Source organism: Pogoniulus pusillus, chromosome 5 (genome assembly GCF_015220805.1).
Source record: "Pogoniulus pusillus isolate bPogPus1 chromosome 5, bPogPus1.pri, whole genome shotgun sequence".
Classification (NCBI taxonomy): Eukaryota; Metazoa; Chordata; class Aves; order Piciformes; family Lybiidae; genus Pogoniulus; species Pogoniulus pusillus.
The window spans coordinates 25,476,782-25,504,188 of record NC_087268.1 but is presented as its reverse complement, the minus strand read 5'-3'; the positions used below and the strand labels follow the sequence as shown (position 1 = coordinate 25,504,188).

Below are 27,407 nucleotides of genomic sequence, written 5' to 3'. Positions count from 1 at the left end.
GTTCTTTTTGTCTGATGAGTTCCAGTAGTCATTAAACAATGTTTTCTCAGGTCTACTTCAAATCTGGGCCAGTGTATCTCACAACACTTATTCTTGTGCCACACTGGCCATGGTGTTTCATCCCATAAAAATCAGTGATGTCAACATGAATCATTAGTTGCTGGATTTGTACAGTGTCAGACTTACACAGACTATATAGTCAGTTGGCTATGTTGCTTTTTCTTGTATCTAGACTGAGGCTGGAGAGCCCAGAGCAAGTCTGCAAAGTTTTAGTCCATGAGATCATCCCAGTAATTTACTACTCCAGGCACTGTCTAACTTTATTTCCCCATGTTAAATAATTGCAATATTGTTTCTTTAAAACCCTTGACAACAAAAATAGAAACAACCATAAATAATCACAGACATATGGAATTGTTTTGAGAAAGAAAGTAAACTGCTGAAACTCCTTAAAAAATGGACATCTACCAAGGAAACCCCACTAGCCTCTTCGACAGTCTGCTGTAAAACTTTTTACTTGCTTTGATGTTGCTTGTAATTTATACTCCTCAGAGGCTCTTAGATGAAGGAAATAATCTATTTTAATAATGCAAAACCGTCTTCTGGCCACTCGAGATGGGAATTCCTGCTCTGTTTCCTGTGTCTGTCTGAGAGGGCCAAAGTGGGAAACAGGGCTTAAAAATTCCACTGCTGTTGGTGATCAGAGCTGTGGTATCTGAAAGGTCTGCCCAACATTACTTATCTCTCACTGGTAAGGTTACATGTTTAGGAAAGCTGTCTTTTTAAGGTCACTCTCCACAGAAGTGTTATTTCACTATATTAGTTATTCATAAGGATAAGTTATGTGGTGACAATTATAGTATGAAAGCAATTATTGAAATAGTCCCTTTAATTCAAAATTATTTTAATTATTAGTGATATCTGTCTTCCTTTTTTTTTCCCTTCTCATTTCTGTGCTAAGTCTCTTCATGATTCAAAAATTGCCACTAGGCTATCACCTTTGGTAATTGCCATTCTCTGAGCTGAGTGAACAAAGGAAAAATTAAACTGGAGTGTGGCAGGCAGGCAGAATACGAAATATATGTTCCTACAGGAAAGCTACTCTCCTCCTAATTACCCTGCAATTGCCAGGTTCAAAATGTAATTTATGAGCACCATAGATAGAATGGCCACATTAGTCCATTATTTCATGATGATCTTTTCTGCTCTCGATTTCAGAAAGGAAGGATTTTGCAGCTCTTGATGCACTGGCATTGTCATCAGCTGCTCTGGGCAGTAATGAGAGCTAACTGAACTTGAGACATATCCCCAAAAATATGTAAAGCAGTCTCCTCACAGCAAAGTTTTATGGAAGGATGGAGGTGCTGTAAAGTACAGTTAAATAAATAAAGCATGACCTGATGGTCTGCCTCAGACACTGCTGACCACATTCAGAAACAGATTCAGAAATGTTTGAAGGAGAAAGAAGTTTTCCATCCTGTGGCTGATGCTGCTGCAGCTTTCACCTGCTATAAAATACAACAATGCAGGATGCAGTAACACCTCCAGAGTCCATCTTACTCTAGCAAGCGTGGAGTAGCCTTCAAATGATGGAGTGGTGGGTAAAGCTGCTAACATATGTTATGTAGCTGGCACATGGTTTCAACTATAGTGTCTATACCCAAGGACAAGTCTACACTTCAGTCAAGCTGGGACAATGACTTACGTAGCTACACACAACAGGGGGGCACTCACAGCCAAACGGAGCTCAGAAACAATTCAGTGCATGTGTAGTTATCCAGCTTCTTGGGTGGGCTTCCTACCCCACTGAGCTTTGTGTTCTCAGAGTTTGTGGTACCTGAGCTAGTCCTACAAGGTCCCACAATGGCTGAGGAAGGAAGGCACCTCTCTGGATCATCTAGTTCAATCCCTGCTCAGAGCAGTCATCTGAAACAATTTCTTAGGGCTGTGTCCAGCTGGATCTTGAATATTTTCCAGGATGGAGATTATACAACGTCTCTTGGCCAAATGTTTCAATGTTTGACCATTCTCACAGCAAAGAAAACCCTTCCCATATTTCACTTTGCACTCTTTGCATCTTGTCACTGGGCAGCACTGAGAAGAGCTTTCTTTTGTCTTCTTTGCATCCTCCTATCAGGTATTTATCCCTTGCAGCCATCTCAACCTCTCCTTAGGTTAAAGGTGTTCCAATCCCTTAATTATCTTCATGGCACTTTGCTAGAGTCTATTTTTTACTGAGGATCCCAGACCTGGATTAAGTACTTCAGATGGGTTTCACTAAGACTGAGCAGAGAGGAGACCCAACACTTATCTTTCTTCCCAAGATGAGGCTTGTCTAGCAGTGTTTAGAGTCATATCAGGGTAGCATAAGAATTCCAAAACAGCTACTCTGTTGCTGCAGTGACTATGGAAAACCATACTTTTCCTGGAAATCTGTCCAGGAAATCCTGGAAAACCATACTTTTCCTGTCTCCTGAAAAGCTTTTGTATCAAATCTTCTGCTTTTCCCCAGACGTTTCCCAGTGGCAGGCAGGTGATCTGGTACACTTTTAAAGAAATATAGAATTATATATCTTCACAGCTGGACACTGAACTCCTAACACCAACACACATCAACTCCTACACCTTTAACACTCTTCCTGCTGGATCACATCGCTGAGCATAAATGGATGCTCTGAACAGACCCACCACTCCATGCAGCACAGCCTAGGTCATGCAGGAGCTCAGACAGGAAAAGGAGCGTTTGAGTTACTTACAGTAAGACCAGAGTGCCAGAAAGAGAGTATTCGCTTAAGAGCAGGGAAAGAAGGTAGCAACAGCTTGCTGCAGTGCTGAGAGGGAGAAGCAACACCAATTAGCAATATTTATTCCCGTTTCCATGCCCTCTCCTCACTGTCATGTGTGCATTTCCTTTCTGCCTCCCTGAAAGAGGAGGGAGAGCAAAAGATATATTGGGGAATAGGCAAAGGCACCTAGGCATAACCTTAGTCATGCTGTAAATTCATTAAAAAAAAAAAAAAGATGCATGACAGTTAATGAACAGCAAAGTACAGAAGATGTGGATTGAAAGGAATATTGGGAGATATATGTTTAACTACATCAGGACACAGCATCTTGTAAGACCAGGGTTTTTGTACTAAAATGTCATATGTTTCTAGTGCTTTTCCCACTAGTTGGTAGCATGTTTCACAGAAGTAAAGGGCTGATAACATCTTGCAGGAGAGTGCAGATGAGGAGCCACTGAGTCCAGACATGTTGGTACCACATTCCAGATTAATAAACTAAATAAATTTATATTTACATTATCATCTATTTCTGCCTTCCCTCATCATCTGTGCGTGCATGAACAAACCTCAGGTTTGCTTTTCATGAATGATACTTAAGGAAAGGATGAAATGCACATTTTGATATTTCCTTTGAGTTGTAAAGGGCTGTTTGTATAACTCTTTCTTTAACACAGATTTATATATTTGTGCTTATCATATTTATTCATTGTTTTTCACAGGCCACATTTTACCAGTGGAAGGCACAGCAAAGTGCTCTCACAGCAAAGACACAAACAGGGCTCTGACCAACCTGATCTAGTTGAAGATGTCTCTGCTCAATTCAGGGAGGTTGGACTAGATTGCTTTTAAAGGTCCCTTCTAATCTAAAGCATTCTGTTATTCAGTGATTCCAAGGTTACTAGTAGGGGCTGCTTTATGTTTTAAAATCTTTCATTAAGTGGCTACATACTGCGTTGCTGGGTGATAGTGGATCAGATCCCAATATTCTTACTAGACAGACTTAGTCCTGATCTTCACGGGTACTTCAGGCCACACCTTGAGTACTGTGTCCAGTTCTGGGCCCCTCAATTCAAGAGAGATGTTGAGGTGCTGGAACGTGTCCAGAGAAGGGCGACAAAGCTGGTGAGGGGCCTGGAGCACAAACCCTATGAGGAGAGGCTGAGGGAGCTGGGGGTGTTTAGCCTGGAGAAGAGGAGGCTCAGGGGGGACCTCATTGCTGTCTACAACTACCTGAAAGGACATTGTAGCCAGGTGGGGGGTGGCCTCTTCTCCCAGGCAGCCAGCAAGAGAACAAAGGGACACAGTCTCAAGTTGTGCCGGGGTAGGTCTAGGCTGGATGTTAGGAGGAAGTTCTTCACAGAGAGAGTGATTGGCATTGGAATGGGCTGCCCAGGGAGGTGGTGGAGTCACCATCCCTGGAGGTGTTCAAGAAAAGCCTGGATGAGGCACTTAGTGCCATGGTCTGATTGACTGGCTAGGGCTGGGTGCTAGGTTGGCCTGGATGATCTTGGAGGTCTCTTCCAACCTCGTTGATTCTATGATTCTATAAAGTGCAATACTACTAAGCCAGAATAAGGAAACTGTCTGGTCAGAATGGGAGAAGTTGCTAAGACTGCACCACAGACAAATATTCAACAGCTGAAAACTGGTTTTCAAAATCCTGTATTTTGAGCTATTATGTCAATAATAGGGAAATGACATATCCTGGGCAACTCCTTCTGAAAACCTATTAAAATAGTTTTGCATGTTGCTTGTAAACTGTCTGTACTTAGATCCGGAAGGAGAACAGAAGAACCTTCTGTAAGTCTTCAAATAATCTCAAACTAATTAGCTTTTAACATCTTATTTGCTACAGTTCTGGGCTTTATAAGCTGTTCTGCTTGCCATTCCTGCCTCTGCCTAATGTCCTCTGTAGAACAACTATGCTTTTTTTCCAGGCATTTGTCATTTATTGAAACATATAAAAGAAAGCACTTGTTTTCTTTAACTAACAGACCATCTAAATGCTGCTCTGCATGGAGAGTGATATATGCTGACAAGGAGTAGAAGTCAAATTTTCTTTATATGGTTCTTTATGGAGAACAAACCTACTTAAAACAAGATTCTTCTCAAGTCAGCATATTGATTAGAGCTGACGGGCCGAAAAGACCTTTGGGAGACAACAGAATATGGCTTGAGTCAAAGAGTAACGCTAAAGCTGGCAGCAGCAGCATTAAGAGTCAGTAAAACCTGAGAGAGTTTGTCTCACGATGAAATTTATTGCACCCATTTGGACAGCCATTATGGTAGTTAGTAATTTTATCTGCACAAGTTCATCTGTATTTGGAATCTCAGAGCTTAGCGAGAGGTCTTGCAAGACAGAACTGTACCCAGGGCCCTACTGACTGAGGCAAAGGACTGCTGTGCTGAAGTGAGGTTTGAAAAATACAAAAGGCTGTCCATTTAGGTGGCCAGCTGCAGTATGAGTTATCTTAGCAGTAATTCTGAAGTAAATGTGATGGCAGGCCAGTGCAGATGAAGATTTTGCTAGTCTCCACTGCAGTGATTGCCTTCAGTGGCTTGATGAAATTGTTGCTCACAAGCAAAAAATGACTGTTTTCTTGGATAGAAGTAACCAGGCTAATTTCTAGAGAAGCAGTATCAAATTTCCCTGATGAGACATTTTGAAGATGGTGGATTAATGCCACTGTACAGAACATTTTGCATTGCTCCTTTATCTAACCTTATTTCTGAAAGTAATGTGACTGATGTTCCATATCATCAGTGATGATCTGTTCCAGTGCTTTACCTTTGAAACATCTCTCCTTGTGGGTTGAAACCTGTCCCACCAAAGACCAAGCTACTGGAATCGCCTTCAAAACATTAGTGAAGGATCTGTCCCTGAGATAGGTGGTACTGATATTATTGAATGTCACGGATAATCATCTTTTAATAGTCCTCTAATGAAACAGTGGAGTGCTGAGTTGGGAGTGGATATAGATCTTCATATTGCATACCACCCCCAGTCATTAGGGCAATAGGAAGGAGTTGACTGAACCTTGAAAGGGAAATTATGAAGAGGAATCTGAACTAAGCCCTCCTTGTTTCCCATACAGACCACAATGTGCATGGTGTTGGGCACATCAGGCATGCCATTTACGTGATCCTTAGGATCCAAAATTCCCTCTAATCTTTCAGAGATTATCAAGAGCTGTATCAAGATTCGATTGAGAGGATCTGCTTCTACCTTGATTTAAATCAGCTACATGCTGATTTAAGTCTTTTAAAGTTCTGCACCATAGGTGGAGTCCTGCCTGTATGAGTCACGTCACTTCATTGTTAACAAAGTCAGAGCATAACTTGGTTGAGGTCACTTTTTGCCCTCTGCATTTCCATACATTCTCCACTAAATTAGAGCCTTTATCCCTGTTTTCAGTGGTGTAACATCTCATTTTTTGTTTGTTTGCTAAAGCACAAGAATCTCTCCTGCTGTCATATGTGACATCATGGTTTTGTGAGAAATAAACCTCTGTGGAGATCTTCCACTCCTTTGAAGGGCCATCAGTCCAGAAGTCATTCTTCAGATGTTAAAATTCAGCATCTTGAGTCCTTCTCTGTAACAAAAAAAGACTTGTGTGGAGTCTCATTACATCTTTACTTGCACATTTTCCCACTCAAATGAGACCTTCTGACAACTGAGCCCTGAGCTCTTTGTCTTCATCTGACTTATCGGGCAAACCAAATAAATTCAGGGATGTTCTTAACCCATGTAATGGGACATGGAACAGAGCTCATCTCTAGTGATATTTACCTTCTTCAGTGAACTTAAGTAATCTGATCTCCTCTGAACAAATGAACTCATGTTCTCTGGAGACCATTGACATGTGTATGCAGCAAGCCGTGATGCTGCCAGGAAAGGAACTTCCTCAAAGTTAAAAAGGGAGGAGAGATGGATGGAAAGTAACAGTGTCCAGAAGAATGCTCTCAGTTATTACAAGGATTCAGTGAGTGACAAAAAGATATCCAAAGTTTCAATATTATTAGATACAGAAAAGCTATGCCTGAGCACACTCTGACACTAGTACCATTTGTCTACAAGTGCTCAGAGGAGTCCTTTTTCATTCTTGAAAAGTCTGACTATTTTTCTTACCCCTTCCATGGGCCTTTTGATCTTACATGAGAGCTGAATTCCTAGAGGAGAAGACAAAAAGATGTCTTTCCCAAGAGAGTCCTTTGAGGAGCACTTATTCTGGAGTATAGTTCTCACTCTTAACCACCATGAAGGGGAACCTTCTTATATCAGGGGCATTAAAGGTCAATAGAAGTGTGTGTTCTACATTGCCTTTCAGGTGTGTAATTCAAAGACACTATGTCTGATTTTCCATCCAGCAGCAGAAGCTGGTCTCAACGAGAGAACAGAAAGGTCTGTTATCTGGTTCCTAACATGAATATAAGGTTCCAAACATGATCAAGCTGATGAAAGGGGGAAATAAAACATATAGAGTACTGTGGTGGTTTCGGTGCTACCCCGCCCCCCCACACTTTTAGAAGGTACCCCAGCTAACTCAGTCGGACTCTGGGAATATAAATGAAGGTATTTATTTACAGCTAGCACAATATACAAGCAGATATTTACAGTATATACAGAAATATACAAGTTAAAAGTAATACAGAAACACAACTCCCCTCCCAGAAACCTGAGTCCCCAGGAGGGGCTCTCAACCACCCCTGCACCTTCCCCCTGCCCCTCTCAACCTTACCCCAGGCTTAAGGAAGTAAAGATGTTCAGCCAAGAGGTTAAGAAGCAAAGGTTAGTGGCAGTGAGGTTAGGGAGATGCAGCTCCGTCCAAGCCCAGCCAGAAAGTGAAAACAAAATGGCGAGAGTGTTATCTGATGTTTACTTTCTTGTTCCCATACCTCTCAGCGAGACTGTGAGGGGAGTAGACATAACCATTGTTTTCCTTTCACCGCCAATTATCTGCTTTTTCTTACCAAAACATTCTAGCCTGCTTCAAACTAGCACAAGTACATATGAAGGAAAATACACAAAAGACATTGTCCTGTATCAGCGGGGAAATCAAAAGCAACATTCTCTACAACTTCATCAATTTATTTCTGCCCCTACACTCTCTCATCCCCACAAAAGTTTCTGTAGAAATGGTTTTCTGATTTCACACTGGAGGCAGGACAGTGGCTGCTCAAAGTCTATTCTCAAAGCTGTTCATCATTCTCCAGGCCATTGGTCCAAGGACATATTACAAGGACAGTACAGGGCACATGGGCTGTGCCTGTCACTTTTTCCCTTCAAGTCACCTTGCTTTGAACTATTAAGAGACTAATTATAGTGCCAAGGTTAAAAAAATAAAACGAAACACCACCTTAAACAATGCTCTTTTACTAAAGGGTTAACTTTAAACTTTCCTGGACCAGGGAATCTCTCTGCTCATATTCAGCTCATGCAAGGTCAATGGCAAGCACACCAAGGAAGTCAGAGTTGCTTTATTTTAATTGTGAGCAGGTCAAATAAAACACTGCTGATGCTCCATTTATCTGGAGTGACAAGCAAACACTTGGCAGTGGTGGAAAGCATACACTGGAATCTGGCACCAGGCTCCTAGCACAGCTGTCAGCCTGCTGACTAATCACTTCATCCCCACACTAATGCTGCTCCAGGTCTATTGGACCCTTTCATCTCAGATACTCTGGCCCACACTTCTCCTCATAGAGCTATTCATACAGAGATGTCATTATTAATTGTTATGTAGCTTTTTTTTTAGGAGAGGGGTTTTAGCCAAGGGTTTTTTTCTAGTGGTTTTCTCTGCCCTACCATACTCCTTCAAGGTAGGAGCTGCGATTCTGCTGCTTCCAGTGTCAACTAAACCTTAAATAGATACCTCCTTGCCAGACTGAATTTTCTTGAGGTTTTCTTCTTTTATGCATGTGTGCACAAGCTTCATTGCTCGTTTTTCCAAAGAGCCTTTTTCATATCAGCCTGTCTTTTTTTGGTGATTATTCTGGCAGTTGAGCTGCACTCACACAGGGCACACCTGACTCTGAAGAAACCTGATTTACCTTAGGCTTGCATATACTTGTAGTCTTGTCAGCACAAACAATTTAAGCAACTCCCAAGGACAGCATTAAAATATAAGGAGAGTCTAGAATTCTGTTCTTGGCAGCCATGCATTATTATTGTGCTGTGCAAAGGTGATGTGGCTAAGGTAATGCAGTGCTTTCACAGGAGCATTACGTATTGTGACAGGCCAAACAACCTCCAGGACCCTCACTCATCATGACTACCATTTCATGCTTCATCCATTACAGGAATGAGGTATGAAAACATATCTCTGTTTCCTAAGGTTATTAACAGACTCCTGGGAAATTGTTTACCTGGAGAAAGGGAAGTTGCCCAGCCTCATGTATTTTCTTTTGCATTCAGAGCCAGAGTCAACCATGGCTAGCAGCACTTTTTGTTAGTGAATGATAGGTTTTGACAATCAGTAACTATAAGTTACTGATTGTCAAAACCCGGTTAATCGATTCCATGCTCTTGGTTAGCAGAGGCACAAAACAGTAAATCTGTGTTTCTTTGGTGCTGTGTTCAGAACAAGGATGTCCAAATGCTTTATAAAGAATAACGAAGAGCTAACACACTAAAGGTAGACAAGTTTGGTCATCCCTGTGTATGACTAGGATAGGGACTGGAGCCCTGAAAATGTCACAGGATCACAGGATGTTAAGGGTTGGAAGGGACACAAGGAGATCATCGAGTCCAACCCCCCTGCCAGAGCCGGACAATATTATCTAACACAGATCACAGAGGAACACATCCAGACAGGCCTTGAAAGTCTCCAGAGAAGGAGACTCCACAACCACTTTGGGAAGCCTTGAAAAATCATCAAGTCCAATCCCCCTGCCAGAACAGGACCACCTATACCAGATGACACTGGAACACTGTATCTGCCCCCTTTCCACCCCACCCACCCCATTTTGCCCCTTTCCCACCCCTAAACACACAGCACCTGGGCTCTCTTGGAGTCTCCTCCCACCCCAGGTGTGACCACTTAGATCTCCCAGCACACTGCCCTTTATAAACAGCCCCAGGAAAGGCAAGCCCCAAGCTTGCCCATCTGGGCAGAGGGATCCTCCTCCCACCATCACTGGTGAGTCCTCATGGTGCACACTGGGTGACTGGTGGTGGAGATCTAAAGGCCGGGGGGCCTGGTGGCCCCCCGGTTAGATAGGGTAGGAGCTTGATGATTCTCTAATATAAGATCACATAATTGTCTGGGCTGGAAGGGACTTCAAGGATCATCTAGTTCCAAGTGCTCTGCACTGGGGGCAGAACTAGCTGATTCTTTTGCAACTTGAGCTGATCAAGCACAGAGTGTGGTGCTCACCTCCCCTCCACACAGCCTCCTTCCCACCAGCACACTGCTGGCAGCATCACAGGATCACAGGATGTTAGGGGTTGGAAGGGACCCAAGGAGATCATCGAGTCCAACCCCCCTGCCAGAGCAGGACAATACTATCTAACACAGATCACAGAGGAACACATCCAGACAGGCCCAGAAAGGCTCCAGAGAAGGAGACTCCACGACCTCTCTGGGAAGCCTGTGCCAGCGCTCTGTGACCCATACAGTAAAGAAGTTCCCCCTTGTGTTGAGGTGGAACCTCTTCACAGTATCACCAAGGTTGGAAGAGACCTCATAGATCATCAAGTCCAACCCTTTACCACAGAGCTCAAGGCTAGACCATGGCACCAAGTGCCACGTCCAATCCTGCCTTGAACAGCCCCAGGGACGGCGACTCCACCACCTCCCCGGGCAGCCCATTCCAGTGTCCAATGACTCTCTCAGTGAAGAACTTTCTTCTCACCTCGAGCCTAAATTTCCCCTGGCACAGCCTGAGGCTGTGTCCTCTCGTTCTGGTGCTGGCCACCTGAGAGAAGAGAGCAACCTCCTCCTGGCCACAACCTCCCCTCAGGTAGTTGTAGACAGCAATAAGGTCTCCCCTGAGCCTCCTCCTCTCCAGGCTAAACAATCCCAGCTCCCTCAGCCTCTCCTCGTAGGGCTGTGCTCAAGGCCTCTCACCAGCCTCGTTGCCCTTCTCTGGACACGCTCAAGCATCTCAATGTCCCTCCTAAACTGGGGGGCCCAGAACTGAGCACAGTACTCAAGGTGTGGTCTAACCAGTGCAGAGTACAGGGGCAGAATGACCTCCCTGCTCCTGCTGACCACACCATTCCTGATGCAGGCCAGGATGCCACTGGCTCTCTTGGCCACCTGGGCACACTGCTGGCTCATGTTCAGGTGGATATCGATCAGCACCCCCAGATCCCTTTCTGTCTGGCTGCTCTCCAGCCACACCGAACCCCATCATCGGGTCCAACTCGAAGCCAAACCACATGTTGTCACTACCAATGAGCAGTAAGGTTTAAATGTAGTAAAATATTTTTTCCAAAAAGAAACACTAAACTATGAGCACAGTTTCCTTCTGGCTGTCAATTGATTTGATCATTCAGACTCAACACGGCAGAGTTAAAACTAGAATAGAGGCTCCTTTTAGTCATGTTTGTATGTTACCAGCACAGAATCAGCCTTCATATTTTAAATTACAAAGGTATCTCTATGTCCTCAGGCAGGTGCACATCCTAGAATTTGTGGTGTCATCTCCCTTTTCTCAGCATGAATTTGGCTTGAAATGGATGGATGACATTCATTCTGTAGGCTACCCTTACAGTACTATTTCTTGGCATTCTACAGTTCCCTCAGAAAATACCTCCATGTGTTCCGTTACAGCATTGAGATGGCCTGATTTGCAGGTCCAGGTAGACCCCTGTTGTAAGTATGCTTCAGATGTCTTCACTGAAACACTATTTGAAAAATACACAGGAGCAGCAGCAAGAAGTGGGCATTTCTATTGCCTCTGTGATTCATTCACAATTGCCAACACAGGAATTCCCTACTGTGTGCATGGGAGACGTGCAATATCTTCAGTGCCAGGCAGCAGAGATAATTATACAGATTTTGGCACAATGTTCTCAGTTTGTGCTTTGAGGAAGCATCATGTGGAATTTGCTTCCTACAACAAAGGGCTAAGGAGCTGTCCGTAAAAGACCTTTAGGTTGGCTTCAAGGGAAGAAGGAAGTAGTACTTCAAATACTTAAACTGGAATAAAAATAGAGACTCTGCCAACAGAGATCCTTTAAACCTTGAAATATATTTTCATCACTGAGTTTGAAATACCATTTCAGAGTCTTGGTCCGATTTACTGTTTGCTTTAAGTCAGCGTAGCCTAATTGAAGTCAATGGAACTGTGACAGTTTATACAAGGCAAAGGAATGGTGTCTGTTTCGGAATATTATTTTCCCACGATTGGCCTTGATCTTCCAGACACTGATAGATTTTCTGGGTGTTTCAAAGTACTACAAAAATTCATATGGTCTTTTTTAGGATTATCTTGAACATTTGTAACATCTAAAAATTCGGACCTTTCCCACGTTTACCTATCAGTGTCGACAGTGTGTTCCCTAACAGTGTCATTTGTTTATGCTAGTCAACTCTTCACACTATTTGTTGCATTCCTCTGTCCTGTGGGGAGTTGGAACCGCTTGGTAGTTGCACAGTGCATGGTGGATGGTACCACAGGGTGACATTTTAAAGAAAAAAAAACAGATCATCATAGCTATGCAGATGACACTGGCTAAGTGTTACCTCATCTCCAGACACAAAAACAAATACAGCAGGTAGTGTCCAATAGTGTTACTGAGCTCTGGATACAATTCTTGCAAAGTGAAATTATGCAGGCTGACTGGAGTCCAAAAGACAACACATGAGCACTTGCATAACCTTCATTGTGGCTGAAAAGGTATTCCAGAGGCTCACTCATATTTTCTTGGCACAGTCTTTCCTTCAGGGTCTGATTCTCCTTTTGCTTTGCATTCTTGATAATCATTCATACCTGTGTAAAATACATAGGAAGTGTCATCAAATTGTAATGCAGTGAAGAATTTGGATTACAAATTTGTCAGCACAGGAGGGATTTTTCTCTTTTGAATCCAATTAATATCATTACCAAATACAAACAGTTTATTAAAGAACTATGTTTGCTTTACTTGTACCTCAATCAGACATCCATGCTGTCTGTCTTTGAAACACTGAAACTGAATTCCTGCAATGCAGCATATGCTTAGCTGCCTGGGACCTTCCTATGGCCAGTGCTGAATGTCATGATTTATTATCATGGAAAGTAATGCAGCTGTAAGTAGCAACTTAGTGTGAAGCACAGAATAGGGCCCAGATCCAGAATGATTAACCTCAAGAGGTCTCCTGAGGGCCACTGAAAACAATCTGATTTGGAAATCTTTCTCCACTGACTGAGTAGCAAATGCCTGTACCTTCCTGCACAAGTATTTAAACCATCTTGATGCTGGCCACAGCTGTGCAGTCTGATGGAGCTAATAGCTGGTTTCACCACAACTAACCTTTCAGGCTTTTCCAGAGATTGAGATGGCTCTTCCTCTCAGCTTGGATCACAAATTGGTTTGAGTGGGAATAAGTATTAATCTCTCCAAATCGATGTGTTTCTGAACCTGCACATCTGAGAAAAACTTAGGCTGCAAGATAAATAACAGTTTTTAAGAGAAAGGTAGCTTCCCTACTAGGAAGGGCAGGAAATAGATCATTGGAGACTTGTAGAGTGTTTAGGTGTCAAAGTCCCACGTAGCCAAAATGATGGGAGGTGTCTCCCTGGAAGCATAAGATGGTGTGTTGGCCATTAAGTGATCTTATTACTGAACTTCTGGCAAATTTGCAAGATAGTTTCTCTGTTTCTGAAGTCAAAGAGTGCATGTTCTGATCAAAGGCTTTGAAGAAAAGTGTTTTTACTCAAATTGTTGTTTAATTGCCTAAAATAAAAATATAGTAATTAATTCTGAGGCATAAGCCAGTAGCAAAATATGCATGAATGTTATATGCCACAGTCATTAAAATGTAAATTGACTTTTATTTTGACTGCATGATCTTGCTTACATACTTTAGAAGAAGCAGTCCAAAATCAAAGTTGCCAATTTAAAATAATTGTGATTTTTTAAATAAGAGTGCATAAAAAAACATGTAACTTTTCACCTTGGTCACTATAATATAACAAGGATCCTTGCAGGAATATACTGTATTTAAAAATGGAGAAGGTATAAGTGGGACAGAAGACTTCAACAGTATCAGTATAAATGGGAAAATATGGTAATGTGAAATTTTTGCAGTATATTGGCTGCCATTAGACCAGAAAACAGATTTCCAGATGTTTGTGAAGAGTCCAACGGTTATATTTTATATCTATGGCTGTAGTAACAATTTTTGTTCAGCAGCCTAGAAAAACATTTCATGTCACAACAGGAAAGAAATATTACTGTGGGGTTTCTTTCTCCCTCATCCCCTATATAGCAATTCCAAATACTTCAGTCAATGACAGACAAGAATGCTGGTTAAAAAATTAAAATCACAGTCACTAGGGGCAGGGCATAAATGTGCAGATGTTTTGTGATGTTGAAGAACTTTTCAGGCAACAGTCACAATGGTGTTGTAGAGAGAGCTGGAAATGCATCAGTCAGACACTGACAAAAGCATTCCCTAAGCTACGCTGTCAAAAAAAGCAGTTACCTTTTCATATTCCCTTAAGAAAAGAAAAGTAAAAGAAAAAGCAAATCTGCTCACAATGGCCTTCATACAGCTCTCACTATTTTATTAGCAAGCAGTTGACTATAATCTGTTAGTCTAAGTGAGCAACTTGTATCTAGAGTTTACTGGGCAACTTGTGTAAGTGGAAAACTGCCTTGTCCCAGAGTGCTGTCCAAAATACCAATTTTCCCTCTCTGGGATGGAAAATCGTAATAAGCTTACAAGGCTTTTCTGTTTCAGGCACCTCTGTGACTTAATGCTCTTACACAAATGGTTGTCTGAAAATCTTGCATTTACCACAGGTATCTGGCTAGACAAAGAGACATCATGAATTACAACAAAAGTAGCAGAGGGCGAGTCTTTAAAGGCGTGCATTGTAATTGGTACATTTAATGCCTGTGCATGATGCCAGATCTCTTGCCTCCCAAGAATTAGCAGGCACTTCTGCAAACCTGTTACTGAGCCATCCTGCTGGAGCATGGGCTTTTTTTATTGATGCCTCTCTACTGCCTGATGGTTACAAGGATGGAAATAAAGGTCAAAGATATAAATGGATGCCAGCTTCTCCCTCTCGTTTTTATTTTACTTGGTTTAATTATTAAGGTGAGATCACAGGTGAGGACTTGCTGTGCCTTAAAGGGTGCAGAAAACTCTCTAACAGCAGCACAATTCCCCAAAGAACCAGAAACTTTCTGAAGCAAGAAAGTCATAAGCAGCTGTGATGCTTCCTAGCAAAAGGCAAGGGGAAGTGGGACAATCTTAAGTAAAAGTGATGTGATGAGAGCACAAGCTCCTGGCTTGTGCAAGACAGGTGATCCAGTGGGGGAAGGTTAGCATATGTTAAAGGAGGCAGGAACAGGGCTAGGAAGTGTGCAGCTGTAGGGAATTGTGGAGTTGAAGCTACATCTCTGATGGCCTGGCCTCTTTTCAAAGCCCCAGAAATTGCCTGTCATATGCAGCTTGTGTCAGGCGTCAGGTACGAGTTTTCCAGAATGAAATGCACCATTAGCAGGTAAAGACAATTCATTAGGTGCAACATAGCAGAACTGTAATTATTTATTGGAAATTATTTCTCACAAAATGTGTCTCAAAGATCACATTGCATTAGGCACAGTATTGGACTGATGGAGCATAAACAAGGGTAATGATAAACACTGGCGAATGGAGTTGGGAAGAGATGGTTATTAGGGTACTGGTTTATTTCTTGTGGGGTTTATTTAACAATCTCATTAATGATCTGGAAAAGGAAGTGAATAACCGTTTAATTAAGTTTGTACTTGATACTAAATTAGAAGTTGCTGCAGACACCTCTGAGGGCAGAAAAATAAATCAAAAGGAGCTAGAAGCATGTGCAGTAAAGAAGAAAATGAAATCTGGTATGAAGGAAAAAAGCAAGCTAATCTCTCTGGAAGCAAATAATCTAAAGTGTAGCTATCAGTGGAGGAATTGTGGAGAAAGCTGTGTTGAAAGAGATGTAGGAGTGTTAATGGACTATATATTCCATCACAGCTCGGGTGTATGTTTACAGAAGCAACGCATCAAGGAGCAGGAAGGTAATAGCCCTTCATTGTAGGGCTCAGAGTGAGAATTCATCTGTAATGCTGCACTCAGTTTTGGGCATCCTGTTATCAGAGAGATATAGATAAATTGGAATGGGTTCAGAAAAGAGCCATAAAAATGATCCCATATCCCTGGAGATAATGACTTATGAAGAAGGATCAGAAGAAGTAAATGTGTAAGGCCTTGTCTGGAAGATGACTGAAGGAGGGCAGGAAAACAATCTGAAAATATGTGAAAGCAGAAAGGGAGGAGGATAATTTATCATAGTAACTAGTAGTAATAAGGTGAAATAATAAGTAACAACAATAAATTTTAAAAGGGTAGCTTCAGGTTGAACGTAGGGAGAAATTTCTGACAGTGGAATTTGGGTTAGTTTGCAGAGAAGTTTCCCAGGGGTAAAAGTAAAAGCTGCATTCAAGTCATTTAAAATCAAATTGGACAACTCACTAGAAAATGCACCCTGCTATAGGGAACAATCTTCCATTGCCTGGGGAGTAAGCTGGATGACTTAATAGGACATTTCACACTCAAGTCTTTATGACTGGGGTATTTTTAATATGCATGGTCAACTGTTTCAGAAAAACATACATTCATTCTGCTGTCAGGGTTGATAATACAAATACTTGCATACAAACGTAACTTCTAAGAAGGGTAGTAGCTCTGCTGACAGCACTGCACTGCTGACATGCAAAAATGCTAGCCTGAGCCCTTCAGGTTTTTGCAGATTGGTCTTAGATCTTGCAGTTGTCAATATCAGGATGGTATACCTCATCATTTACCATAGGTAAAGAAGTGTGCAGAACAAAAGATGTAGGTTGAAACTGCAGCAAGGATGTTGTATTATTATTGTTGTTGTTTTGTTATCATCACTATTATCACTATTTTCATTATTGCTATTGCTGTTTATAAATGATTGATACTGTGGAGTTCAGCTCTGTTTAACTGTTCACCTTTTTCATCTCCTGCTTTCACCACTTTGCAGTGTTCATAGAGAGCATAAGGCTGCTTTCTATACTCTGTTTTTTAAATTTGATGTTTTTAATATATCCTCGAATGTATGTTAAATAAGAAAAGAGGCAAGCTGAAGAGATAACTTGACCATCCCTCAGATGAAAAAGAGCTGAGAGGCTATGGATTTAAACGGGTATGAGGATAACCCTGCATTATTCCCCCACTTATTATACTGAAAAGTTGAACACACTTCACCATTTGTTAGCAGCAGAGATGAGCTCACAGGATTTCAGATAGGTATGCTTCCTAAAATACCATCTTGGGGTTTTTATGTTCTTGTTTTCATCTATTCCCTCTTCCTTCCCTGATGGGCTGTGTGTGGGGCTGGCAGCCTGGTGGTGCCACAGTCCAACGCCCGAGCCTCAGGATTCAGCAGCAAGGGGTCGAGCAGCAGCAGTTCCAGTGAATCCGAGACCAGCTCAGAGTCTGACTCAGAGAGTGAAAGCAGCTCCAGCGAGAGCGACGGCAGCAAGCCCTCTCATTACTCCAGCCCAGAGGTAAGGCGTTATGCTCTTTGTGATTTAGGGTGGCAATCCGTTATTTCACCCACTCAGACCTTTTTCCAGACAAGCCAACACAAGGAGCCTGTGGGGAGATACACAAAAAAATGGAAGAGAAAGGCCCTGACGTGCTGTAAAATGCATGTGGCAGGGGACCTGGGACAGATTAAAGCATTTGAAGCAAAAATTAAGAAAGAAATAACTCTGTGATATTTTCCTCTAATTGAAGATGAGTGGAACATCTTGCAACGCCTGCAGCTTGCTTGAAGTTTTAAGCAACTCTGCCTCCATAGCAATGGCTTGCTTAGTGCACGAGTCCTGGTACAGGCTCCCAGCACTGCAGGGGAAATTAAGGCGTCTCTGTACAGGGAAGCTATTATAAAGTTTGAGGGCGGATTTTAAATCAAAACAGCTGTTTCTCACTCACTTTCCCTCACCTCACTTTTTAAGTAAATTATCCTCTGCTGCTGGCATTGCGTGATTTATTTTAATCCACCTCCAAAATTGTCTAAACTGAGTCACTCTTCGTGCAAAACATTGAGCCCAAATGTATCATCTGGAAAGATAATGCTGAAATTTTTCACATGTAGATAAGCCCTAAACAAATTATAATTAAACTGCCATGTTCTGCCGTCACCCCTGCAGAGTATTTAACAGACATGACAAGGCAGCTTTCTCTTCTCTGCTTTTCTCCTAGGATTGACATTTTTACATGCTTTGCTCAATACACACCTTCAGTGCAAAACCATGAATTCCACAGCCACATCACACTTATTAATGCATGTAAAAATATTCCAGAGTTTAACAGCAAGATTGTAAACACATATGAAATACAGTCATGTGTTTTCTGCTCCACATAAAGCATCCAATCACCAGACTCATCCCTGCAAAACTATGCCTCACCTATTCTCTCATCCTGAAAAATTATACTGGATAACCAGCAAACCTTTCCTCATCTTTTGCTCAGCTATTTGGGGCCCTGTTTCCTATCAAGGAAAATGCATCACTTGCAGAAATATCCTTAATATATTTTTCTCAGGCTCTGTCTCTTCTGCCTCTTATTTTACACTTTTCTTCCTTTCTGTCTTTTCATTGACAGTATTTTCAGGTCCATTTCCAGTTATTTTTCCACTCACTTTGCTCCTTTCCTGAATTTCTACCTCTGTTTATCTTTCCATATCTTCCAGTCCTCCTTCCTTGTTGTCCTCCCTCTGCTACTCCATGTCTTATTTCCCTCTCATTCGACCCGTTAAGACCTTGCTCTCTCTCTGCCTAGTTCCCCACTGGAATTAGCACAGACATCTTGACATCTCTCCTCTCTCTGCAAGATCTCAGAAGATGGAAGGGATGAAGAGACAAAATAAGAGGAATCATTTGCAGGAAGAAGGAAATGTGAGATAAAAGGAGGAGAAAAATAGTACCCAGAAAGGGAGAAGTGGTTACTATCTAGGCAGATACCTGTGCTTCTTGGACCTGGGAGCAGCAGTTCCTCAGGGAATGCAGGAAGTTAATTAACTGAGGCAGGTCATGAATTTCATGAAGTCAAGCAGGGGACTGAGAGTCACGGAAACATGGAGGAAGTGTCTCTTCTTAAGCATTTTATACATATCCTCTTGAGATATGTGGAACTAGTTTTGTACAGAGCCTGAATTATCAGTGATCTTTGTCACGAAACAGCTGCACTACTCCAACAGATTGCTTGTCTCTTTGCATTATATTTGTGTGGTTTGCCTTCTAGGACATGCTGTATGAAACATGATTATCCAAAAATGTAAATTACTTAGGAAATGTGATGGCTGCAGCAGTTGTCATAGGTCATGACTTGACAGGATCTGGGAGAGGCCACGTGGGGACAGGGTCAGAGTGTCCCAGGGAAGTAGGATACCTCTGCTTTCCTCAGGAGCCATTGCTTTCTGAGGCCCACCATATGACTTGATAACACCAGTTCAAAACATGCTGATGTGATGTCTCTGCTCTAAGTCCGCTCTGCTTTGCATTAATGCTTTAACTTGCATCTATACACCCACTGAAGCCATCTTCCTAAAGAATATGCCATGTTCTTACCTCGTAAAAGAAGAGATACAGATCCTTGGAAGCTCTTTAAAAGGAGGTTCTGTCTGCTTTATAGACAGTGGGGTCAATTCAAGTCATATTCTTAAAGTTAATTTAATCTATTGGATAAGATAGAAAAATCTAATACTAATCTTTGCTTTTGCTTCAGCGTAAACTGCATAATGCTGGGCAGAAATCCCTATTTCCAGGTTGGGAGGAACCTCATCTGGAAATCTGCAGACTGTTAAAAGGCTTTCATTCTTTTTCTTCTTTTTTTTTTCTCCCATAATCTGAAATATTATATGCATATATTCAAAGATCTTTTATTTCTAGGACAGCACACCTTCTGCATTTGAAGTAATACAGAAACTCAATTGCTGTTTCATTTCTTCTGTACTTCTTTTCCTCATCTCATTTTGAGATCTTTGAGTTGTTCTCAGGTATCTAAATGCAGTTGCCTAGAGTGCAAAAGCAGCTCATTGTAAAGCATACATATAAAATAGATGAGATGAATTGCACCCTTAAAGTGTCTATTTCTTTCCAATGACTATTTAGAGCCTGTAGTGACTAGCTCAGCTGTCTACACTTTATGTCTGCAGTAAGCTAAGAATAATGGCTGAGCTAGAACAGGAGACAACATTTAGACTGCATTCAGTGATGTGGACAAATTAAGGTGCCTCAGACATTAATGTGGGTAGTTACAGTTTTGTGGGCTGCCAAAGCTGAAATTATGAACAAGAGACTGAAACGTCTATCTCCTGTTTCTTTACTGAAGTCATGAATTCCTTGCATGACCTTAATTAATGTCATAAGTGAGGACTCTGGAAAACAATCACATCTCATCTTTGCAATTATTTCATATGGTAGGAAAAAATCCTATGGGTGTCAAGTCCATAGAAAAAGCTACATTTCAAGAGCTAAAAATATGTTTGTTCTTTATCCCCCAGACCTTTAATAAGGCTAAACTGGTTAGACAGCTGGGAATTTGCACTATGCAGAGAAGACTAGAGAGTGGGAATGGGCAGGAAAGCTATCATACGGGACAAAGCATCAGTGGCTAGTCAACAGTAACCAAGCCAGAGAGAGGTCCTGTCCTGGGCCCTGACAGCCCCATGTACCACATGCAGCATCCTTTACAGCCTCTGCTGTTGTGACTACTTCACAACCATTAGCTTTTTCCTGATTGACTGACCAGATGACCAATAAGTGGTTTACGGAGTTATGCTCTTCCCCACCCTCCTCTCTCATCAGCAGAGAGCCACCTCCTGACTACTGTGCATCAAGTCCTTCAGGTGCCTGGACATCAGTATCAGTGGTGGAGGAGCCACAGCCTATGAAGCCCTGCTGTTCACTCAAGCGCTCCATGGTGTTGGCTCTCTTCTCTTTAGCTTGTAAAATAGGAAGAATGTATGTATCTAACAGACTAGCTAGCTGGTGAGCATGATCCTGCCATGTCACCAGCCAGTCTTCACCAACAGATTAGAAGGAAAAAGGAAGAAGTTGTATAGAATCATAGAATTGTTTCAGTTTGAAAAGACATCTAAGTCCAACCATCAACTTAACACCATCATGGCCATTAAATCATGTCCCAAAGTGTCATGTCTACATATTTTTTAACAACTCCAGTGATGGTAATTTCACCACCTCCATACACAATGCCAGACCACTCTTTCAGTAAAGAAAATTTTCTTAATATCCAAACTAAACTTCCCCTGGTGCAACTTGAGGCCATTTCATCTCATTCTTCACTTAATATTAGGGAGAAGGGTCTCACTCCTGCCTCACTACAACCACCTTTCAGGTGCTTATAGAGAGCAATGATGTTTTCCCTCAGCCTCCTCTTCTCCAGACTGAACAATCCCAGTTCTGTCAGTCACTCCTCATAAGACCTGTTCTCCAGACTCTTTACTAGCTTTCCTGCCCTTCACTGGACATGGTCCAGCAGCTCAGTTTTCTTCTTCTGGTAAGGTGCCCAAAACTGAATGCAGTATTCTAGCTGTGTGCCAAGTACAGGGGCACAATCACCTATGTACTCATGATACAGACCAGGATGTTGTTGGCCTTCTTGGCCACCTGAGCACACCACTGGCTCATGTTTGGCTAGCTGTCAGCCAGCACCCTCAGGTCCTTTTCAACTGGGCAGCCTTCCAGCCACTCTTCCCCCAAGCTTGTAGCATTGCATGGAGTTGATGTGACCCAAATGCAGGACCCAGCACTTGGCCTTGTTAAATCTCATACAGCTTACCTCACCCATAAATCCAGCTTGTCCATTTCCCTTTTCAGAGCCTTCCTACCCTCAAACAGATCAACACTCCCACACAATTTAGTGTCATCTGCAAACTTACTGAGGATGCACTCAGTTCCCTCATCTAGATCATTGATAAAGATATTAAAGAGAACTGACACCAAAACTGAGCCCAGGGGCACACCCCTAGTGACTGGCTGCCAACTGGATTTAACTTCATTCACCACCACTCTTTAGGTCCAGTCATCCAGCCACTTTTTAATCCAGCAAAGCATCCACCAATCCAAGCCATGAGAACCAAATTCTCCAGGAAGATCCTGTGGGAGACAGTGTCAAATGCTTTACTAAAGTCCACTGAGTAGGTCACGTTGTCACAGAAGATCAGGTTTGTCAGGCAGGACTTGCCCTTCAGGAACCCGTGCTGACTGGGCTTGATCCACTTGTTGCTCTGCAAATGCTGCATAATGGCACTCAAGGCTCCGTGACTTTCCCTGGCATTGAGGTCATACTGGCAGGTCTATAGTTCCCCTAGTTCTTCCAACCATCCTGGTAGGTAAACATCATGTTTTCCAGTTGTCAGTCAAATAGGACCTCCCCACTTAGCCAGGATTGATGGTAAATGATGGAAAGTGGCTTGCTGAACACTTCTTCCAGTGGTCTCACATGCATGCCATCCAGACCCATAGACTTGTGTATGTGTAAGTGGTATCTAACCATCTTGGGTTATGGGGCCTTTATTCTGTTCCACATCCCTATCTTGTGGCCCAGGGTGGGGGCTGGATATTCAGTGAACTGATCTTACGAATGAAAACTGAGTACCTCAGCCTTTTCTTCATCCTTTACCACAATGTTCCCACCTGCATCCAACAAAGGACAGAGATTCTTCTGTCTCTGAGTCACCCGCTACCTCCTGAGTCACCATGTCTACTCAGGGTATGAGAGGACAGGGAGTTCTCCATACCATGACTCATGTGGAGCTGAGCATGACTCCAATAATCTATTTCTCTCTCACATTTCCTGATTGTTCTCAACCTACTTACATCCTCTCAGAGCTGCATCACTAAGCAGAGGAGGTCCTCTACTTGAGCATGCCACAACTTTAGGATTGCAGGGTAGGAGAGGTATGTTTTCTTTATATCTTGTTTTCCAAAAAGCTTTTGCTTCCTATCTTAAGTATAGCTGTGATCTGATTCCCTGACTGGTACACTCAGAAGAAAGGGGGATTTTAGCACTAGACTAACTGTAGGCGCTAGCTGTATTTTTGCAAATAGGATTTGTGAATTTTAGCTGTCCTGTAGACTATTTTTGACAATAAGTACAAACTAATCTCTCCCTTCTGTGTAGAAAAGTCTTTGTGGCAGTAGCCACCTCTTGTGGTATGTTTAGGCTGTGCCTAATACATCGGGATCCCCAGTTCTAATTTGATAAAGCACTTGCAGCAGTGCTAATAGTAGCAGTAATCTGGTGGTAATCATCATCTTCATCATCTATGTCTTAATTACAGTGAAAAGGCACTGCAATTGTTCAGGGATTGCCTTAGGTGAAATCTGTGATATCAGGGCAGCACAGGCAAGTTATCCTAAGAATAAATTAGTATCTGGATTTTTAATAGGCAGACTATGCTGCAGGGATGGTAGATAGCTCAATCCTACCTGACAGTGGACTAAGTACATTACATATTATAGGCTAACTAATCTCTCAATGGAAGCAGTGTCAAGTTCACTGTGATATTAGACATCCTCCTCATAATAACAAGCATAGAGTGACCCCACTACATTTACATTGTTTAACAGCCTTTTACCCCAGAAAGTGTTTCTGGATAATGTTTTGACAAAGGTTTCTTTTGGATGCATGCCACTCATGCCTCTGGTTGCACTTGTAGCTTTGAAGGGACATATAGATGTGCTGTGTGGGAGTCATCCCACCTAAGTGTGGAAATTTCTACATCTGCTTATCACCTCAGCCTCCCCTTTACAGTCAGTGGAAAGAAACAGACATTTTTAGGGCCCAGTTCTTCTGGCCTATTTCAGACATCTATTTCAAGAAGGATTTTTTCACACCCTTGAAGTCCACTGACTAGAGAAGGAGCTCATTAACTAGCTCATTTATAGGTGCCTATGTTGTACAGATGAATCTGCGTACAATTTTTAAGGAAGTGTATCACATCCTTCTGTTTCTCAATGAAGCCTGGCACATATATACAGCTGTAGTGCATTGGTGCCTGAAACTGTCTCATAAAGTTTCCTGGTTTGGGTTTTAATGCCAAACTCATATTTCATTGCAGGTCTATTATCTCTGTCAATACTTGCCATCTGGGCATCACCAGCTTTACCTCAATTAAAAAATGGCAGTTTTCTGCAAGGCCTTCTGATCACTCCAGATATATATTCATATATATTTACATACTGTTTATATTTACATCCTTACATGCTGTTTACAATTCTGCACTTTCATAGAATCATTGAGGCTGGAAAAGACCCCTACTGTCATAAAGTCCAGCCATCAATCCAACACCATCATGCCCGCTAAATCATGTCCAGAAGTGCTCTGGCGTCATTTTTATCTGTATGGTCACCACTCCAACCACTAATTTGTCTAAGATATCCTAAAGCAGCAATATTAACATTGCTGCTTTGGGCAGGGGGTGGGGGGACAGACACAAATAAAAGAAACTGCAGCATCTCCTGAGGGATAGAATGGTATGTAACATACTCAGGAGCATGATATGGACTGGAAAATTAGAGATTTTTTTCTCTCCAACAAATAACTGCAGTTGGGTATGTAAAGTGAACCAAACTTAATTAAGTTAATTTTCCCAATCATTTCTTTTAGCAGATCTGCTCTGCATTCTTGACTGTCATGATTTTGTTCTCTCACAAAGTACCTCAGTTTTTTAAGTGATTTCAAAGTACAATCCTTTTCAGTTAGAGCAATGAATTAAACAAATAACTTCCAAAAGTGAATTGTCGTCACTCATGTACACTGACTGCTCAAAACTCCTAGATTGCCACGGAACAGGAAGGCAAGTTGGTTTAGCATGCTTTGAGACCAAGGTCACTTACAATCAGCAGATATTTGTGTTAAATGAAGATCCATGATGCTAGCCTGCCAAAAAAGCTGAAGGAGGGAGTCTTTCGAAGATAAGGTGGCCCTGTGTTGGCTAAAACTAATGAAGCAGGGCTCAAATAATGTAAACACCTAACTTCAAAGCAGAGTCTGAGGATTGGGGTGCCAAAGCAAAGACTTTTGCTTAATTAACTGCAATTTTGATATTAAAGTTGATACCCTTCAATATGCTAATGAAACAAATCAAGTACATGCTAAACATATATGACTGTTACTCAAGCTTTCCTCCTAAATCATGCTAAACATCACCTAGACAGCAGAGACAACCTGGACTGGGGTGTAAAACCCATGAGAAGGACATCTCTGGGCACGCTGCCTCTGGCATCAGGGAGCGTATGTGCCACGGACACTGGCACGAGAGCGCGAGCAGCTTCAGCGTGGGCCAGCCCCACCACCAGCTGCAGCAGCACCTGAGACTGATGCAGAAGACAGACATGAGGACAGTCAATGGGATGTGCTCCACCCAAGACAGGGATACCTTTCTTGGTGAGAACTGCACCTTCAATATACAGGTGAACTTTTGCTGCATTACTGTTTAGAGCTATTGGAAAGGTTTGTGTCTCTGACAGTGTTAGACATTATCCAGGATTTGTTAACCCGAGACCAGCTTTGCTGACATTTCTAGTGTAGCAAAGGTGTGAATCTCCAACTCTGTTGGATGTTACCTAGGATTTATTAATCCTGAGATCATTTTGCAGTCAGTGCATTTATCACTGGCAATCCCAAGCCTGTTCTATCTGTCACTTTGAGCAATTGAGCCATTTAATTGTTTTAACTTTGCACTGTGTCAGAGAAAGTCCTTAATATGGGCACTGACGAGTGAAGGCAAACGTTAATTTAGCCTGATAGTTTCAGCAAGAGTCCTTGGCTCTGAGACAGGCAAAAATTAGGATCCTACCCTTAACGCAGCACTTACAACTGCAAATATTCCAAAACTTTATCAGGGCCCAAAACCCATGAATAATAGTTCCAAATTCTGATATTTTAAATTTGAATTCTTTTCATTTACCTGGCGGGCTGCAGGTGTTTTATTTTCAACAGGTGCATCTTAAAGGATTTTTTTTAGGTAACATCATAAGGGTTTTTTTCAGCAGCCACAATAATTGTGCTTTTTGTTTAAATAAACCCTGGAAGTGCATCAAAACCCATGATTCTGAGAACCAAGGCTTTAAGAAAAAAAGAATCAGTGTTCTGAAACTCTTGACAAAATTAGTAAAGCTGGCAACCCTGTTGATCCTTTGCATTAAACTTCAGAGTCAGCTTATAGGTTGATGGGACCCTAGCTATTATGTCTAAACAGTAGACATTCCACTCTCGGAAAGTATCATGTTGTCAGGTTGTGACACTGTAGCAGTTAATCACTGGTTCCTGCTTGTTTACTGAGAACCCTTGAAATCTATATTTTGTGAACCATTGTTTTCAAGGATTACAAGGCACATACAAAGACAAAATGGCATTTAACAGAAAATCTGGAAGCTTTTTTGTACATTCAAGCTGCCCTTATTCTGACCTATACTTAAGGGCAAAGGTACATTTTTCCCCACATGCTTCTGATTAATGTCTTTTTTTTTTGTTTTAAAGCACCTGAACAATGGAAAGACTTCCATGTATGGTGAAGCTTCCATTATGTACCTAGTAAGTTCAGTAGGTGCACATTGGATGGCACCAAACAAATCTATCTATATTTTCAGCAGCAATCAAGAACAAACAAACAGAACTCAGAACAACAACAAAAATAACCCACACACCTCAACCTCATTTATGTTACACTAAGAGGGTTGGGGTTTTTTAAATATACTGTTATCCAAGACAAATACTGCTCATTCTTTTTCAGTGTTTACAACTCAGGAAAGAAATTCCCCATGTGACATATTAGAGAGTATACTTAAGAAAAAAAGAACTTAAGGCAATCCAACAAACTTCCCATAGGGTACTGGCAAGTTTGACAATGAGTAAAATAGGGCACTTTTGTGAGAGGGAACATCATGAGTTCCAATGTCTAACTTCTTTGCTTATTTTAGGAGCCTTTGCTCCTAAAGTAGAGTAATACAGCCCTCAGTGGGTGATTCAGGAGACGCTCTTGGCTATGCAGGAAACATGTGTTGCCCTCAGGCATCTACTTTGAATGAGGAGTTAAGTAAGACACTCTTTTAAGTTAGAGGCTGTAGATATTCTCTCTTGAGCATAGATGGTTTTTATATTAGACTCAGGACACACTTTTTGATTATTCATATCCAATAGCCTAGTGGGTCAAATTTTTGTTCCAGTTAAAGAGATTAAGTATCCTGCTTCTACAGAGACTTTTCACATTGGCTTCTGCAGGGTTAGGTTATCACTGGTCATCTGCCCCATCATTTATTTCTTTTGGGTTTTTTTTTGCCTTTCCTCTTCATTTTATTGCATTCAATTTACTGATTGCAAGAAGCACTAGAAAACATTTGCACAGTGTTCCAAAATAACATTGTCTAAGCTG

At 41.9% G+C, this 27,407-nt stretch overlaps 1 protein-coding gene across 2 annotated transcripts in view; it reads left to right on the top strand.

The window, feature by feature from the left end:
* The window catches only part of AFF3 (ALF transcription elongation factor 3), a 365,042-nt gene that overhangs the window by 290,739 nt on the left and 46,896 nt on the right, over nucleotides 1-27,407 (top strand). For both annotated transcript variants that reach the window (XM_064143584.1, XM_064143583.1), the window contains exon 10: nucleotides 17,343-17,508. In XM_064143584.1, the coding sequence (XP_063999654.1) occupies nucleotides 17,343-17,508 (166 nt within the window). The remainder of the gene's footprint in view (nucleotides 1-17,342; nucleotides 17,509-27,407) is intronic.